General features: G+C 38.0%; 1 protein-coding gene across 1 annotated transcript; it reads left to right on the top strand.

The window, feature by feature from the left end:
* Positions 1-404: 404 nt before the first annotated feature.
* On the top strand, positions 405-865 carry LOC127102095 (auxin-responsive protein SAUR71-like). Its single transcript, XM_051039513.1, has 2 exons — positions 405-750; positions 843-865. Exons 1-2 carry the CDS (start codon positions 405-407, stop codon positions 863-865), a joined length of 369 nt encoding a protein of 122 aa, XP_050895470.1.
* The last annotated feature ends 19,447 nt before the right edge of the window (positions 866-20,312 follow it).

Genomic DNA, 20,312 nt, shown 5'->3' with positions numbered 1-20,312 from the left:
TATTTGAATAACAAAAGTAAATGAATTTTAAATTTATAAAATAAAAATTTTAACAACAAATTATTTATTTTAAGATAAAATAAAATAAAATATTGTAACTCAAACTTATCTAAGAAAAAGAAAATAAAGTATTCGTCAAATATATTATTAATCTCATATTTTATTTACAACATAATAACAATAATTATCACAACTCCTATGATCTCGCAAGGGTATTTCAACAAGTGTAGACTGATAAGTATAAAACTAACAAGTAGAAGAGAAATATATGCAAAAATAATAGGGTTGAACCGTTGAGACTTTAGTGTTCTATATATAAAGAGCTTAACTCTTTGGAACACAACCAACACCCCAATTTGCTTTCCCTCTACGACTGAGTGTTGAATTGTGGTGGATATTTAGAGATGGGTTTTGTGAAGAAATGTAAGAGATTATTGAGAAGCAGCAAGAGCGTGTATCCAGAGGAAACTTGCAGCGGAAGCTATGTCAAATTATCATCAGACAAGTGCCACAAAAAGCAAAAAGACAGTCATAATAAGAAACCACCAAATGGTTTTGTTTGTGTCAACGTTGGAGCTGAGAGACAGAGATTCATTATCAAGATCAAAATATTCAATCATCCTTTGTTCGAAACACTTTTAGAAGATGTTGAGAATGAATATGGATATGGAAAAGATGGTCCTTTATGGCTTCCTTGCAACGTTGACATGTTCTGTGAAGCACTTGTGGGGATAGAAAGTGCTATGAGTTGTAATTTTCAATTAAGTCACAACCAAAAATCAAATTCCAAATGTTCACTGTCTTGCTAATGTAATAGCATGAGTTGTGTTTCGAATTACCAGCTTTTGGCATAATTATGTTGTAAAATTAATTGTTATAGATATGTAAACAGATTCTTTTTTTAAATGATATTTGTGTTTCTTTTTTTTCTTCTTCCTAAGTTTGTTAAGATAATTGCCAACTTCATATCACTACTTTATAAATAACTCAACTTTATCGGAGAATTTATAGAGGAGAATAAACTCTAACACTCGGTTTAGCTTTTTTTTTTTTTTTTTTTTTTTTTGTTTTGTTGTAAATATGGTGTTTTAAAATTTAAACAGATGAAGAATTCAATTAAGATATTTAGTTATTTGATGATGAATTATTGGTCTTGTTGTATGACTAATAATTCATTTGTTACTTTTCTTTTAAATAAATTTTTTTTGAATCGAAAAAAACTTTGATTATTTCAAAAAATTAACTATACAAATCGATTGTTCGGATCCAGCCCCAAAGATCAAAACGGACAAAACAGGCAAAATAAAATAAGCCACTAAGATAGTTAAGCTAGGTGATTCCTTAACTATTGGTTCATCCTCTATAAACTATCGTATCAATAAAACAAGACTTGTACAATCCTCGATGCTCTTGGCCTCTTTACTCTTAGGAATCAGAGTTACCAAAATACTTGTTATTCCCATCTCTCAATTTCAGCCTGTCCAACTTAATTATGTGCTTCTGTACTTTTTCCTCTACTTCTTGCGAGTTTATCATGCAAGTAGTATGTTTCTTAACCATATTAATCTTGCCAGCATTCATTCTATCCATTTCAAGGTCTATCTGAGCCTGCAACAACTCAGTCCTGGCGTTATCTATTTTCATCTTTACATCAGACATGGGCTTGCTAAAATCCTTAAAAATAGTCTGCAATCTCTGCATTTTCTTCCACAATACATACGTAGCTCTACCATGGATGTGCTTTCTCCAACTAGTGGTCACTGCATTCATAAATCCCTCCATATCAGCTGTAATTTTTATGAATTTAAATTTGGTTCTTCTTATCTTGTTCTTACCATCTCTGCCTTCCAAACAAAACAGAGCATGATTTGATACACTAGGTTGCATAATCTTGAGAGTGTAATCACAGTGCTTTTGGAGCCACTCTAGGTTACCAAACACTCTATCTATTTTAGAGTATATAACACAATCACTTTATTTATTTGACCAAGTGTAGAGATCCCTAATATTATCCATCTCATATAAACCAGTTGTATCCATCATTTTTCTTTGTCCCGCATTGGTGTCCAAACTTTTGTCACTTATCATAGAACTTCGGCTTCCATTCATACTCCTCTGGTTGCTTCATTTTTCCATTCTGTTTGCTAGATCTTGAGTTATGTCAACCTCCACCAATATCCTTGCATATGATATTATGAATTTATTGGCTTTGCACTCATTAGTAACAAGAGGATTTCCCAACGTACTCCATATCTTGCTTAAGCTCTTCGCACCCCAGAGATGTAATGGTAGTTAAGGAAATTTTACCCAAATTGGAAATGTCATCAGCATGTCGTTCTTCAGGTTGAAATATGATTTCCATTTTCTCAACAACAACGATATGTTCCTAACTGTGTAGGGTCCTTTCATTAGCAATGCATCCCTATTAGAATAGGAATGGAAACGCAAATTGAAATATCCCTCGTCATTATAGTACATGTATGGTAATTTCACAAAATTCCCAATCTTTATCATGAATTGCTTAACATCATTCATATTGAGTTCTCTTCCTAATACGTACATGATTAGAGCAGAGTCCAAGAAGTTTACCTCATCCTCGATGTCAGATTCCTCAATTTCGATTTCAATCTCCCCATTGACAATCTTAGGTGTGACAAACTCTATCGTCATTCCATTTACCGAAATTTGATTTCCACTTAAGACCTCCACCAATAACTTCTTTGTTTCATCGTCTTTTTTTGGCGATTCTAGGGTTGGAGCTTCAATGTTGTCTGCTTCGCTTTCTCCATTTTCATCAATGTTTTCTTCCTTCTTGTCTTCCTCCACTTCGATCTCAACATTCTGATGACTTAAGCCTCATATTGTAGAAAATAACTTAAATGAAAAATTAGAAAGAAAAAATTAAATAACCATTTTTTTTAAAAAAAATCGAAAATAAAAAATAATTCAAAATAAATACCAAAATAACCACTTTTAGAAGAGGATGCGTCAGATGAACTGACCCATTCCCTAAGCAACCAAAGGAGGCGCCAATAGCATTGGCGCATGCATTGGGCTCCTCATGAGGAAGCGTCAATGCCCCTGGCGCCTTAGTGGTGCATGTGGTGTATGCGCCAATTCATCTGGCGCATACACCCCTTGTATCATTGTAAGACCCTAATTTTGACCCTAAGATCCCTCATCGCATCATATCATTGCTCAGTGCATTGCCTCAAGGATCATAGCATGTTTGGCCCCTTAACCCTAGGGTTGGGATTTCTGTGAGTGGTTTGAGACCACCAAGCATGCTTGTATTATATATTATTGCTTTTCTTATTTTGATTACTAACCAAAAGCACAAAAATATGTCACTAACTCTATTTGTTTTGAAGTTCAAGTGATCATGTGCTCCAATGCTCCTATGAGGCTCCTAAGCTCAACGAAGTGGCTAGATGAAGATGAGAACAAGCATGGAAATGGCCCACAAAGCTCCTAATCATCATATATGTCTCCCAAGTATTTCATTTTTCCAATTTGATCAAGATAACCCAAAGGGCTTGAGGATTGTTTCCCAAGGAATCCCTAATTCAACTGTGCTTTGACCGTGGCTTGCTCATGAAGCAACCTCAACCTATGATCAAATTTAATCAAGGAAAGTTCTTTCATTCATGATTTTATGCATATATGAGCCTAAGTGAGTCCCATCAATCATTCATTCATCAAGATTTGAAGCCCTATTGAAAACTGGCTGTGAAAGTTTGGGTACAAAACATGTTTGAAGCTTCATTTCAGAGGTAGAACCTCAAACTTTTTTGATTTAGATCTTGCAATACAATGTGAATTCCTTTGGTTTTTGCTGTTTTCTGAAGTCCTCATGCTTAAGGCAGGCCAGTGGTGGTCTTAATTTTGCAAATCATGTCATTTCAGTTCATACACCATAATTTTCAAGCTCACATTTCTCTCTAAATAGGAATGATGAGGATGATCTATGGTTACAGTGGTGATGTACATCACCTCAGCTTCATTTTGATGTCCTCTTTTTTTATTTTCATTGCAATTTAATTTCCTGCGCGTGGTGGTCGGATCTTGTTGGATCGCTGGAGAAGATGGTGGTTTCCACCACCATCCCCACGTGGTAGGCTCACAGCCTTTGGATCATGCTTAAACGTTTTAATCTTGGCCATTACATGTGTTGACTTGTTTTAATACAATGTGTTGCGCGCTTGACTTGAGATCACCGTGTATCCGCGCCTTAGATCCATGTGATCTATGCCACGTCAATTAATGAAACCATCTGAGGGCGCTGGATTTTTCTATTTTCCTTATTTTCTTTTAATTTCAGTTATTTCCTTTTATTTTCAAAAATTCATAAATATTTTATTTGAAGTCACAAAAATATGAGACCAATGCCAAAAAAATTCTTGAAAAATATAGTTTCATATTTTGATTTTTAATTATTTTTGTGACTTCATTTAATATTTTTTGTGAATTATTTGGTTTTTAATAGTTTTAATTCATTTTAAAATACTTTTTGATATTTAAAAAATCCAAAAATATTTTCCTAACACCTATGGATCATGATAAATCAATGACAAATAGTCTCATCAATTTCTTATTTTATTTGAGATTTATTTGAGATTTTAATTCATATTGTGTTATTTTCCATTGTTTTTAATTGTTTTAAAATAGTTTCTGATTTCAAAAATTGTTGAAATTTTTTGTCAAAGTTTGTTGTATGAGAATTTAATTGGACTTGTTGAAGTTGGTTTGAATTAAATTTGAGGTTTGACCATATTTTGTTTATTTTATTTTGCATTTATTTTTAATTCAAAAAAATACCAAAAAAATATGACTGACTTGTTGACTTGTAATCTTCATTTCTCTTCTGTTTGGCATTAGTTGATGATGATTTGGTTCACTTTTGACCAATTGAATTGGATACTTGAATTCTCTTTTCATTCATTTCATCTTCATCCCTTTCTTTTTATTTTGGCCAATGAGTTAATGTCTTATGGTTGGTCGTGACAAATGAGAGGTTTAACCTTCTTTGATCCAAACCAAACTCAACTTGATCCAAGATCAAGTGAGTTATTTTGTGTCCAAGATAGGTTGCTTCTTGGTCAAGCAAAAAACCTAAAGTCCATACAAGGCCTCTCCCCTTTTGTTTTGGCATGGCAAGTTTTTAGAGCTTGGCTTACTAGTCATGATCTCTAACTTGTGTTTATTTGCGTATAGTTTTATTGACCAGTCTCAGATAGGTGTGACTACTACATTAGTCCACTTACGATTGCTTAACATAGCGCTACATTGTCTTATGACAAACTAACATAACTTCACTAATTACTAACTTTAAATTTGAGCATTTAATTTCTTGCCCTTTACTTTAATGCACTTTATTTCTTACTCATTTTCATATTGCTTTTCATTTTGCTCACTTGAGCATATATTTTATGTTTATGCCATTTTCCTTTTGCTCATTTGAGCTCATTATTGTATATAAATATATTGTTGCCTTGTGGTTGTTTTGTTTTTGTTTTGTGTGAACCTAATGCAAAAAGGAGAAAGGACTTAGAATTAGGACATATCTATGCTTAAAGGAGTTCAAGAGCAACTAGGCCTCATGCCTTTAGAATGCTAAACTTGTTGAAGAGCAACTATGCATCATGTCTTTAGAATGCTAAATCTCAAAGTTGACTTCAAAGGACTTCCTTTCCAAAACTTATTCTTTGTACATTCCCATTATTGTGTTGTGAACTTTTTGATGTTTGCTCTTGTGTGATAGGGATTCCATCTTGAGATAGTAAAAAGGATCATTGTCATGAATAGCCAAGTTAAGAGAGACAAGCAAAAATGGAGATCCTAGGAGCTTGAATCTAAATTATTTGATTGCTTGTGTGTTTGCTAAGTCCAAAGGAAAGGAGCATCTTGAATCATCTCTATGATTTCAAGAAAAGGAACTCCAAGGGTTTTATCTCCTCCCTCTTATCTTTGTATACCTTAGGATTAGCCCTTCTCTTCTTCTCCTCACTCTAACCCAAGCCAAAAATCATTTTCAAAACTTTGACATTGTTTTCAAACTAGAAACATAGGCCTTATGCCTTTGACTTTTTTCAAAATCTTTTCATCAATACTCATTGTAAATAAATCTTAATCAAACTTTGACTTCATTTTTGTAAGTAAACCCAACTTGTAAATATAACTCACTTCAAATTGTTTTTGTGGTTCCAATGGCCACCTTATTAAAACCTTTTCATAAACATTAGTCATAGGTTTGAGTTATCATAGTGGTTGATGTAAATCTCACCTCATCCTTAGTGGTTGGATTATAAGTCTTCCATGCTTATTATAGGGTTAACCCCTCACTAGCATGTTGAAGCCCTCCTCACATGATGGATTGTTGGTTTAGGTTGAGTTTTCTCCCTTTGATAACAAAAGACCTTAAGGCTTTTGATCAAATCAATTCACCAATCTTTGAGATTTTTACCCCGAACTACGAGATTTTGATCCTACCTTTGTGATGGTACGTAGGCAATGGGGTCATCCATTCAAACAACAAACTTATAAATATAATATATTCTCTTCTCATCCCTCCAATATTTTGCACATATTTTCACAAATACCAACCTACAACACATGTTTGCAAAAAGAGGTTCCCTTAGAGTACTAAGGATGTTTTGGGTGCGTAAAACCTTCCCATTTCATAACCAACCCCCTTACCCAAATCTCTGACATTTTTATTAGTTTTTGATTTGATAAAACTTCTTACTTGGCTTTTGTTCGCTTTTTAGCCTTTCCTTTGGACAAATAAAAGTGCGGTGGCGACTCGAATTGCATGTTTACTTTTGGTTTAGTCAATAAACCTAAAGGTAACGAAAACCCCACTACAATTATTTTTTATTCTTTTTTTAATTTTTAATTTTGTTTATTTATTAAATAAAAAAGAATAATGTAAAAAAAAATTATTCATGTGGTAATAATTGGTTACATTGGACTAACAATAAATTAATGACTGGCCCGATCAAAACGTCCCCCTGTTCCACATCCAGGTGCGTTAGTTTGTCTTCGAGGTCTCCCACGATTTGCTTGAGGTGTTTGAGGTCTTTGTGTGCTGACCTAATTGAACGATGGCTGGTGGGAAGGTCCGGCAGAAGTTCCAGCGGTATTTGACAGATGTGTCATCATTTGTTCTCAATATCCGGAGGGGCTCTGGCCAACGGTGCTTCCGTAATGGAGTTCGGTGCCCATGTCATCGTAGTTAGGTCGTTGGGGTTAGTTGGATTAAGGACGGTATAGTTGCCCAAATTGGGCCATTGAATCGTTTTGGAAACTAAGCAATGGTCCTTGGGGCGTACTATAGTTAAACAATGGTTGGGTGTTATGGTGATGGGATGTTTGTGTTGGAGAATTGCCATCCAAGGCGCAGCGGAATTTAAAATTTTCTCCATTTAGTGATCCTTACTAATGGGCATGATCAGTGATAGAATCGTTACCTCTTATGGCGATTCAAACCTTTGGTGCAGATCTCTGATAATGATCAAAACCTTTGATACAGATCCACGGGGCGATCACGAACGTTGAACGATGACAACGTCTCTACTCAGTCCACACGAACGGATTCCTTCAATCGCAGTGCTAGCTGTTATGAATGAAGGCTTTGAGTGAGAGAAAGAGGGAAACAAAATTCCAAGTCTCTACTTGAATTTCTGTCTGAGTGGATTGGAGTGACAATGCTTCTACCCAAGGGGTTCTATTTATAGAACCACTTGTGTGGGATTCAAGCTAAAAAGCCCACTTAAGTGTATTTTGCACATATCTCATAATATGCCAAAATCACTTAAGTATTTGGTACCTTACCATATTTCGTTTCCACTTAAGTGCACCGTACCTTACGGTGTTCCTTAGTTACTCTATTTCTCATCAATCCGTCCTTTGTGTGTGACCCTATAGGTTTTCGCGGCGTTGGCAATTATATTAAATCACGCATTTAACATAATAAACAGTGAGCGGTATCTAGCAACACATCACTGCTACCCAAGTCACGAAAATGTCATGTGATCTGACAAAACCTCCTGTGATAATAATTATGTGTATAATTACCCCTTTGCCCTTATGTCTATATTGAACACAAGGTATAGACCGTGTCACCCTTGTCCAGTTCAATATTGGGCCCATAGACATTTATCCTAATACGCAGGATTGGCAAATTCCATCTAGGACACTCATGTCCCTCAGCATGCTTCGTGGAGTACTCATCAACTGTCTTTATGGTCATCCAGTTACGGATAACATTGGATTAGTAATAAAGCACTCAACTCTACATCTAGGATCCATAGTGGTTTCAGGTCAAAGAGTGGTATACACTATTATCACCATGAGAATAACTTATGACACTTTGCATAACTTTCTATATAGTATTCTCATAGCGGGTCAATCCGGTATAAATATTACTCCTAATATTCATACCTATGTTTAAGACTTGATAACTCTTTATCCATGATCCATGAGATGTGATCATCAGTCTACAAACATAATAGTCTTAATGCTTTAATGTTATCCCACTTCACATTAAAGCTCGACTACGGATACTTTAAGAATAGTGTCCTTATGTTTAATGTGTTCTCATGATTATGTCACACTTAATACATTAAACGGACTATCTATTCCAGGGACTTTATTAATCAACCATAATAAAGAAAATGCGTTTTTATTATTAATAAATAATTCGATACAAGTACCAAAAGTATTGGCCTCTAGGGCTTACACCAACAGTTTGGGTGGTCATTTGTGGGGGACTACGATGAAGTGACCCATATGAATCACCTGGGCTATGGACAGTTGTGGTTGCAGGGTTTGATTCTTGGTTTTGTGTTTGGGTGGGTGGTATGAATGTATTGCGACGTTGGATGGTTGGTTGTTGGGTGGATGGCATGAACGGGTTGCGAGGTTGGGTGTTTGGTTAGGTTGATGTTGTGAGGTTGGTTGTTGGGTTTGGGTGGGTTGACATTGGTGTTGGGTGGGGAATTGTTGCGGGGCGTACGGTGACGAAGCATGTTAGCATGGATCCATCAAATACCGCATCTCATATACAAATTGTTGAGTTGTTACTGACCTAAACCATGCCATATATTGTTGAGTTGGTCTTGCACCATGGATGACTGGTTCGTTTAAGATGCGTTGTCGTCGATTCCTCTATTGACGACACGTCTCTTTTGCAAAGTCTCTCCAGTCGGAATAATCCCATTGTGCGTCAACCCTTTTTTGATGCCAATTCCCCAAACACGTGGGAGGTTCTGGAATCTGTTGTAGCATGCCGAACTGCAGTTTGACCCGGTCACTCTCGTGCATTTCCACCATAGTGAATCGGATAATCGGTGTCTTCGATGTCCAAACTGCAGCATCGTCATGGTTCACATCATGATCAAGACCCAAATATGGCCTCTAGATAAACTGTAAAACAATACGAAACTATTAGATGAAAAATAATTTGATAAGTATTTTTAAATTAAAATATAGTTGTGTAGGAGTATTACATCATGTCCAATATGGTCCAATAGATTGCGATAGACTACAATAGCGTGTTTTAGACACCTATTGTAGTTCATCCCCCTTACTGACCACCTTAGATAAAAAAAGTGAAAAATATTATTTACTGTTAATTATAATATAAAATATAATTAAATAAATGGTAAAGTGTTAGACTTACTTAGTTGCAAACGGGAACACGAACGGGTTCTCGTTTATCGGGGCGAGCGATGGCATTCTTGACCAACCCCAAGCTTGTAGCAAATACGCACATGAAAAAAAAGTACAGGTATTCTTTTTTGCAGTTTTATACATTGCACTATATAGATGGGCCAACACAGTTGAACCCCAACTATATGTGCTTACCTTATTAATGTTGCGTAACAAAGGTAAATACATAATATTTACTGAATTACCTGTACTTTCTGGAAACAAAAAATTACCAAATAAAATCATAATATAACACCGAGCTTTAATTATTTTCTGGTACTCTATTGAATCTTCGGACAATACTATACTGGCATAATATTTTTTAAGGTATTTTAAATTTATACTTTGCCCCCTTGCATGACCGGATGACTCTCTCTCAGTTTCGTCGTCTAACAAAGGGGCACCCATAATTCCTTGTAGATAGAGTTGTCTTGGTTAACTTTACCATTCACGACCTTTCCATCTATACGGAGACCCAACAATATGTACACGTCCTCAAGTGTGACGATACACTCACCGATCGGAAGGTGAAATGTGTGGGTCTCGGGTCTCCACCGCTCCAACAAAGCAAGAATGAACTTGTAGTCCACCGAGTACGAAACAATGTTGAGGAGATTTTCAAATCCACATCTTCTAATATATGGTTCTATTAAAGGATCGTGGGGTACATATTCATGTATACGACATCTAAAACGCTTCGGATCCTAATAACAAATAAGTAAGAAATGCAATAAGAAGAAGAAATACATAATACAAACATAGATAACAAAGGTGTACGACTTAAAAACGGAATAAGTAAAAAAAGAGTGATAACATACAAATGTCGAGATATTCTCGAGTGTTCCTCTGTGAAATTCTAGTTATCAGACTTTCGATGTCACACGGGTTGTTATGACATCCAATTCTGCACAGACAAGAATTATGCAGAACTTAAAAGTAAGTGCAGTAAATAACACAAGTAATTGTTTACCCAGTTCAGTCCAACATGACCTACGTCTGGGGGCTACCAAGCCAGGGAGGAAATCCACTATCAGTAGTATTAATTCAAAGCTAAACTCACCCGTTTACAAATCTTCACTTAATCCCTACCCAATGCAATTTCAATCTTACACTAAGATCAGAGTTCCTACTCACTCCCCCTCAATCACCTCAGTGATTACTACCTTTAATCAATATTAAATACAATTTTGAAGTCACACTTCAAACAATTCTTGATTGTGCTTAACAGCTTTAATCAAGATACACAGCACTCACGCTTAAAAGCTTAGAGTGACACAACACTTACAACTCAATGAACACCCTACACCAAAGCAATCATCAACGAGATAACAGCTTGGTTTACAAGATATGTCTAATACAAGACTCACAAAAATACAGCAGTGAAGTATGATGGACACACTAAAACTTCACGCCTCAAAATCCCCAGTTCTGAATGAAGGAACGACTTCCTTTTATATTGCAGTACTTGGGCTTTGCACTTGTATTCTCCTAAATTTAAGGTCACGCGAGTTCCCTTAAATTCCACATCTAGGTTACTAACAAATAGGCTATTTGTTAGGTTCATTAAATGTAGCTTGGTTGTTGATTTCCTGGATTTTCTCTCAGCTGGTGAATCCCTGAAGAATAGCCTGAGAAAAAGCTGAAACAAAAAAACTAAACAACCTACAATCTAGCATATGCTGTCAGGAATGAATGTCACAACATTCAGCTTGACATCAAGGACCATATGCTAAGTCTGTTTTTCCTGAAAACAGAATGTACACGTTTGCTGAACTGTACAGGACCAAATTGTCCATTCTACAGTAGTAGCTTACATTAATACATGTCAAAGCATCCAATTTGACATTTACACATTTAGCCTTAAGACAGTTCTGTTATCCTTTTGAAGAACAGACTGAGAAACATACTGAAGTGTAGCAGAACACCACTCTGTCTATTGTTCAGTATATGCTGTCAATGATGAATGTCATAACATCCAGTTTGACATTCAGATAGTAGGCCTTATGCCAGGTCTGGTATTTCCTTGATAACCAGACTGGAAATGAGTACTGAGCTTTAACAGAACACCAACTGTTCTATTCCTCAGTATCTGCTGACAGGGATGAATGTCACCACATCCAATTTGACATTCAATAAATCCTGTATTAGCTAATCCTGCAGTAAGCTACTCAAGCATGTCATGACATTAGTCAAGACATCTGAGTACAGTTAGATATTCTAACCTACAATGCAGTTACACAAACATGTCATGACATCAATCAAGACATTAGAATCCAGCTAGTGTTTTACCATACAATGCAGCCAATTAAACACCTACAAACTCCCCCTTCGGCAATTTTTTGGCTAAAACACTTTGATCCCACAACAGAGTTCATATCAGCGGAAATCACACATCTAGCAGGAAATAGACCTAGCTAATACACTCAGAGTGACAGCACACTCACACACATGGAAGTTAAATACAAACTCCACCACACATCAACTGCAGGGGAGGGAATCTTGAATCTGTCATGAATATCTGTTTTAACACAATAATCTGTTGTCCCGGGGTATCACCTGTTACTCCCCCTTTTTGTCAAAAATGTTGCCAAAGCAACACTTAAAATTACAGACCACAAAAAAAACAGAATTACACACAAATGACAGAATTACAGACTTGGTTTTGCCTCACAGTTTCAACCAAGTTAGCACCCACTTGATCTTGCTTCACAGCTTTGATCAGGTAATCACCCACTTTTGCTTTACAGTAGGTACAGCCATATCAGATGACATGACTTTGTTTCTGACATCCAGAACCACTCCTGCATGAACAACGTCCTTGAACTCCTGCAGGTGCATAGGCCGCCTCACGTTAGGATATCTCCTTATCCTCTTGTTGCCACACTTGTTGTAAGTGGCATAGCTATGATCAGTTGACCAATCAGAGCATAGTTCCAATTGTTTAATAGGCAGAGATATTAAACAATACATTCCAAACATCACTGGTTGCTATAAGTTCTTAGAGAGACATATTCCCAGTTTTCCCCTTAAGTTTTCAAACTGAGTAGCATCCAGAGCCTTTGTAAATATGTCAGCCAGTTGAAGTTCAGTGGCTACATGTTCCAAGGTAATCACCTTGTCTTCCACTAGATCTCTGATGAAATGATGTCTAATGTCAATATGTTTGGTCATGCTGTGTTGGATGGGATTCTTGGAAATATTGATGGCACTGAGATTATCACAGAACAATGTCATGACATTTTGAGTGACATTGTACTCAGTGAGCATTTGTTTCATCCAAACCAGTTGGGAACAACTGCTTCCAGCAGCTATGTATTCAGCCTCAGCAGTGGACAGGGATACACAATTCTGCTTCTTGCTGAACCAAGATATGAGATTGTCTCCCAAGAAGAAACAACCTCCTGATGTACTTTTTCTGTCATCAGCACTCCCAGCCCAGTCAGCATCACAATACCCAGATAGGACAGGCTCAGAACCATGTGAGTACAACATCCCATAGTCACAAGTCCCATTGATGTACTTGAGAATCCTTTTGACTTGATTCAAATGGCTCACTTTAGGCTCTGCTTGGTATCTAGCACACACTCCAACTGCATAAGAAATGTCAGGTCTACTTGCAGTTAGGTATAGTAGACTGCCTATCATGCTTCTATACAGACATTGATCAACACTAGGCCCTCCATCATCTTTGGTTAACTTTAGATGAGTAGGAGCAGGAGTTCTCTTGTGCTTAGCATTATCCATACCAAACTTCTTAACTATGTTTTTGGCATACTTGCTTTGAGAGAGAAACATAGAGTCCTCCATTTGGTTGACTTGCATTCCAAGAAAATAAGTTAGTTCCCCAACCAGACTCATTTCAAACTCAGATTGCATTTGGTGAACAAAATGTTTTACCATTTGTTCTGACATTCCACCAAAGACTATATCATCCACATAGATTTGAGCAATCATGACTTTCCCTTCTTCATCTTTTACAAACAGGGTTTTATCTATCCCACCTTTTCTGTATCCATTTGAGGTCCGAAATTCAGTCAACCTTTCATACCATGCTCTAGGAGCTTGCTTCAACCCATACAAGGCTTTCTTCAACTTGTACACATGCTTAGGTTGGTTAGGATCACAGAACCCTTTAGGTTGTTCCACATAGACTTCTTCATTCAAGTAGCCATTCAAGAATGCACTCTTCACATCCATTTGGAACAGTTTAAACTTCAGAATGCATGCTACACCTAACAGCAATCTGATGGACTCAAGCCTAGCAACAGGAGAAAACGTCTCATCAAAATCAACCCCTTCAACTTGAGTGTATCCTTGAGCTACTAGTCTTACTTTATTCCTAGTAATTACTCCTTTCTCATCAGACTTGTTTTTGTAGATCCACTTGGTACCAATGATGTTGGTCCCTTCAGGTCTCGGAACTAACTCCCATACTTCATTCCTTTTAAACTGCTCAAGTTCCTCTTGCATGGCATTGATCCAGTATTCGTCAGTCAGGGCTTCTTTCACATTCTTTGGTTCAACCTTGAATACAAAACAGAAATTTGAGCTTATTCCCCTTGACCTGGTAGTCACACCACTATTGGGATCCCCTATGATAAGATCCTTAGGGTGGTCTTTCTGAATTCTGATAGATGGCATTTTGGTGGTTGCATCTACTTCACATTCAGGAGGAGGTTCCTGTACTTCTTCAGACTTGACTGGAATGTCTGTTGAACTGTCAAGGAATGTTTCAACATCCTCTATGACATCGATTCCTTCCTCTTTATCATCCACAATAACATTTATGGATTCCATCAGGACATTGGTCCTGTAGTTGAACAATCTGTAAGCTCTGCTGTTAGTGGAGTATCCTAGAAATATACCCTCATCACTTTTGGGATCCAGTTTCCTTCTCTGTTCACGATCTGTGAGAATGTAGCATTTACTTCCAAAGATATGAAAGTACTTCACAGTGGGTTTTCTGCCTTTCCATATTTCATACAGAGTGGAGGAGGTTCCTTTTCTCAAGGTGACTCTGTTGTGAACATAGCACGCGGTATTCATAGCTTCAGCCCAAAAGTGCATAGGGAGCTTCTTTGCATGAATCATAGCTCTGGCAGATTCTTGAATAGTTCTATTTTTCCTTTCAACTATCCCATTCTGCTGGGGAGTTATAGGGGAGGAGAACTCATGACTTAATCCTTCAAACGAGCAAAACTCATCAAACTTGGAATTTTTGAATTTTGTACCATGATCACTCCTAATTCGGACAACACAGCTGTCCTTTTCCCTTTGGAGTCTGATGCACAGGTCTTTGAAGACATCAAATGTATCTGACTTCTCTCTGATAAAGCTTATCCACGTGTATCTGGAATGGTCATCAACCACCACGTATGCATATCTCTTTCCACCCAGACTTTCAACCTGCATAGGTCCCATTAAGTCCATGTGCAACAGTTCCAGAACTCTGGAAGTTGTAGGATGTCCCAGCTTCGGATGTGACATCTTGGTTTGCTTGCCCACCTGGCATTCTCCACAGACTCTTCCTTCATCAATAAGCAGCTTTGGAATTCCTCTGACTGCTTCCTTGGATATGATCTTCTTTATTCCCCGTAAGTGGAGATGTCCAAGGCGTCTATGCCACAACTTCACCTCCTGTTCTTCCTTGGCTGAAGAGCAAATTGTGGAGAAGTTTGAGACTTTAGGTTCCCACAGATAGCAGTTATCTTTGGACCTGGATCCTCTCATAACTTCCTGATTGTCACCATTCGTCACAATACATAGCTCCTTAGTAAACTGAACATAGAACCCTTGATCACACAGCTGGCTTATGCTGATGAGGTTTGCAGTTAGTCCTCTTACTAACAACACATTATTCAGTTTTGGAACTCCAGAGCAGTCCAGCTTACCCACACCTTTTATTTTTCCTTTAGCACCATCACCAAAGGTCACATAGCTGGTAGTGTGAGGTTGAATATCTACCAATAGATTTTCCATACCAGTCATATATCTTGAGCATCCACTGTCAAAGTACCAGTCTTCTTTGGTAGAAGCCCTTAGAGCTGTGTGAGCTAACCTAGCATACCATTGTCTCTTCTTGTTGGAGACATGGTGCCTATATTTCTTATGCTTAGGCCTGACATGAGGGACTTGGTTCGGGTAACCATGAAGTCTGTAGTAGAAGGCTTTTATATGCCCAAGCCTACCACAGTGGTGACATCTCCATTTCTGGAATTTCCTTTTCTGATGATTATTCATCCTGGTTCCCCGATGTTGAGACATTGGATGTGACCTCCGCTTGAATTTCTGAACTTTAGCCTTTGGGCATTTGCGTTCAGCTGAGGATCTTTTCCCAAAGCCTAAACTAGATGTGGTTCCAGACTTCTGTCCCACCTTTAGGATCTCTTCCAAGGTGTCAGTTCCTTTATTCATCATTCTGATGGATTTAGTCATCTGATTCAGCTTGGAGGTCAGCAGGGTTATCTCACCATTTAGACCCTCTATGGCCGTCAGATGCTTCTGTCTCTCATCTTCCAGCTCCTTGATGAGTTTCTTATGCTTTTCTCCTTGTACACGCACTTCTGCACTGGTGACACACAGCTTCTTATAAGCTGTAGCAAGTTCATCAAAGGTCAGTTCATCTTCACTTGAGTCATCATTAGTGGCACAAACACTGGTTAGTGCAGTGATATGTTTAGCAGATTCTCCTTCAGATTCACTTTCAGAATCTCCTTCAGACCATGTGATAGCTAGCCCATTCTTTTGCATCTTGAGGTAAGTAGGGCATTCAGCTCTGACGTGTCCATACCCTTCACACCCATGGCACTGGATTCCCTTGCCTTGGTTGAACTTTTCTTCAGAAGTTGATCTTTTCTTGATGTCAGACGAGATGTTCTTGACATTAGGTCTACCTCTTTGATCAATCTTCTTCACGAACTTGTTGAACTGTCTCCCAAGCATGGCTAAGGCTTCTGATATGATTTCATCACCTCCAGTATATCCTGCTTCTGACTCCTCTTCAGCATTAGATACAAAAGCTACGCTTTTGTTTTTCTTTTCAGCATTCTCACACAAGCCCATTTCAAAGGTTTGGAGAGAACCAATGAGCTCATCCACCTTCATATTACAGATGTCATGAGCCTCCTCTATGGCTGTGACCTTCATAGCAAATCTCTTAGGCAAGGACCTGAGAATCTTTCTTACAAGTTTCTCTTCAGCCATTTTTTCACCTAATCCACCAGAGGTGTTTGCAATTTCAAGAATATTCATGTGAAAGTCATGAATAGTCTCATCCTCTTTCATCCTCAGATTTTCAAACTTGGTGGTCAGCATCTGAAGTTTGGACATCTTCACCTTGGAAGTACCTTCATGAGTTATCTTGAGGGTATCCCAAACTTCCTTAGCTAGCTCACAATGGTGTACCAGCCTGAAGATGTTCTTACTGATTCCATTGAACAATACATTCAAGGCCTTAGAATTTCCAAGGGCTAATGCCTCTTGCTCCTTGTCCCATTCTTCTTCAGGAATTTGCACACTGATTCCATCTTCACCTGTCTTCGTTGGATGTTCCCATCCTTTGTTGATAGCTCTCCAGACTTTGCTATCTAGAGACCTTAAGAAGGCTATCATACGAGGCTTCCAGTCATCATAGTTAGAGCCATCCAACATGGGTGGTCTATTTGAGTGTCCTATATCCTTGTCCATGGTACTAGAAAGTAACTTCCCTAGATCTCACCCAGAAATTAACAGGCAGGGTGCCTGCTCTGATGCCAATTGAAATTCTAGTTATCAGACTTTCGATGTCACACGGGTTGTTATGACATCCAATTCTGCACAAACAAGAATTATGCAGAACTTAAAAGTAAGTGCAGTAAATAACACAAGTAATTGTTTACCCAGTTTAGTCCAACATGACCTACGTCTGGGGGCTACCAAGCCAGGGAGGAAATCCACTATCAGTAGTATTAATTCAAAGCTAAACTCACCCGTTTACAACTCTTCACTTAATCCCTACCCAATGCAATTTCAATCTTACACTAAGATCAGAGTTCCTACTCACTCCCCCTCAATCACCTCAGTGATTACTACCTTTAATCAATATTAAATACAATTTTGAAGTCACACTTCAAACAATTCTTGATTGTGCTTAACAGCTTTAATCAAGATACACAGCACTCACGCTTAAAAGCTTAGAGTGACACAACACTTACAACTCAATGAACACCCTACACCAAAGCAATCATCTACGAGATAACAGCTTGGTTTAGAAGATATGTCTAATACAAGACTCACAAAAATACAGCAGTGAAGTATGATGGACACACTAAAACTTCACGCCTCAAAATCCCCAGTTCTGAATGAAGGAACGACTTCCTTTTATATTGCAGTACTTGGGCTTTGCACTTGTATTCTCCTAAATTTAAGGTCACGCGAGTTCCCTTAAATTCCACATCTAGGTTACTAACAAATAGGCTATTTGTTAGGTTCATTAAATGTAGCTTGGTTGTTGATTTCCTGGATTTTCTCTCAGCTGTTGAATCCCTGAAGAATAGCCTGAGAAAAAGCTGAAACAAAAAAACTAAACAACCTACAATCTAGCATATGCTGTCAGGAATGAATGTCACAACATTCAGCTTGACATCAAGGACCATATGCTAAGTCTGTTTTTCCTGAAAACAGAATGTACACGTTTGCTGAACTGTACAGGACCAAATTGTCCATTCTACAGTAGTAGCTTACATTAATACATGTCAAAGCATCCAATTTGACATTTACACATTTAGCCTTAAGACAGTTCTGTTATCCTTTTGAAGAACAGACTGAGAAACATACTGAAGTGTAGCAGAACACCACTCTGTCTATTGTTCAGTATATGCTGTCAATGATGAATGTCATAACATCCAGTTTGACATTCAGATAGTAGGCCTTATGCCAGGTCTGGTATTTCCTTGATAACCAGACTGGAAATGAGTACTGAGCTTTAACAGAACACCAACTGTTCTATTCCTCAGTATCTGCTGACAGGGATGAATGTCACCACATCCAATTTGACATTCAATAAATCCTGTATTAGCTAATCCTGCAGTAAGCTACTCAAGCATGTCATGACATTAGTCAAGACATCTGAGTACAGTTAGATATTCTAACCTACAATGCAGTTACACAAACATGTCATGACATCAGTCAAGACATTAGAATCCAGCTAGTGTTTTACCATACAATGCAGCCAATTAAACACCTACAAACTCCCCCTTCGGCAATTTTTTGGCTAAAACACTTTGATCCCACAACAGAGTTCATATCAGCGGAAATCACACATCTAGCAGGAAATAGACCTAGCTAATACACTCAGAGTGACAGCACACTCACACACATGGAAGTTAAATACAAACTCCACCACACATCAACTGCAGGGGAGGGAATCTTGAATCTGTCATGAATATCTGTTTTAACACAATAATCTGTTGTCCCGGGGTATCACCTGTTACTCCCCCTTTTTGTCAAAAATGTTGCCAAAGCAACACTTAAAATTACAGACCACAAAAAAAACAGAATTACACACAAATGACAGAATTACAGACTTGGTTTTGCCTCACAGTTTCAACCAAGTTAGCACCCACTTGATCTTGCTTCACAGCTTTGATCAGGTAATCACCCACTTTTGCTTTACAGTAGGTACAGCCATATCAGATGCCATGACTTTGTTTCTGACATCCAGAACCACTCCTACATGAACAACGTCCTTGAACTCCTGCAGGTGCATAGGCCGCCTCACGTTAGGATATCTCCTTATCCTCTTGTTGCCACACTTGTTGTAAGTGGCATAGCTATGATCTGTTGACCAATCAGAGCATAGTTCCAATTGTTTAATAGGCAGAGATATTAAACAATACATTCCAAACATCACTGGTTGCTATAAGTTCTTAGAGAGACATATTCCCAGTTTGCCCCTTAAGTTTTCAAACTGAGTAGCATCCAGAGCCTTTGTAAATATGTCAGCCAGTTGAAGTTCAGTGGCTACATGTTCCAAGGTAATCACCTTGTCTTCCACTAGATCTCTGATGAAATGATGTCTAATGTCAATATGTTTGGTCATGCTGTGTTGGATGGGATTCTTGGAAATATTGATGGCACTGAGATTATCACAGAACAATGTCATGACATTTTGAGTGACATTGTACTCAGTGAGCATCTGTTTCATCCAAACCAGTTGGGAACAACTGCTTCCAGCAGCTATGTATTCAGCCTCAGCAGTGGACAGGGATACACAATTCTGCTTCTTGCTGAACCAAGATATGAGATTGTCTCCCAAGAAGAAACAACCTCCTGATGTACTTTTTCTGTCATCAGCACTCCCAGCCCAGTCAGCATCACAATACCCAGATAGGACAGGCTCAGAACCATGTGAGTACAACATCCCATAGTCACAAGTCCCATTGATGTACTTGAGAATCCTTTTGACTTGATTCAAGTGGCTCACTTTAGGCTCTGCTTGGTATCTAGCACACACTCCAACTGCATAAGAAATGTCAGGTCTACTTGCAGTTAGGTATAGTAGACTGCCTATCATGCTTCTATACAGACATTGATCAACACTAGGCCCTCCATCATCTTTGGTT

The sequence above is a fragment of the Lathyrus oleraceus genome, chromosome 7, assembly GCF_024323335.1.
Source record: "Lathyrus oleraceus cultivar Zhongwan6 chromosome 7, CAAS_Psat_ZW6_1.0, whole genome shotgun sequence".
NCBI lineage: Eukaryota > Viridiplantae > Streptophyta > Magnoliopsida > Fabales > Fabaceae > Lathyrus > Lathyrus oleraceus.
The sequence above is the reverse complement of the archived record's forward strand: the minus strand, read 5'-3'. Positions and strand labels throughout refer to the sequence as shown.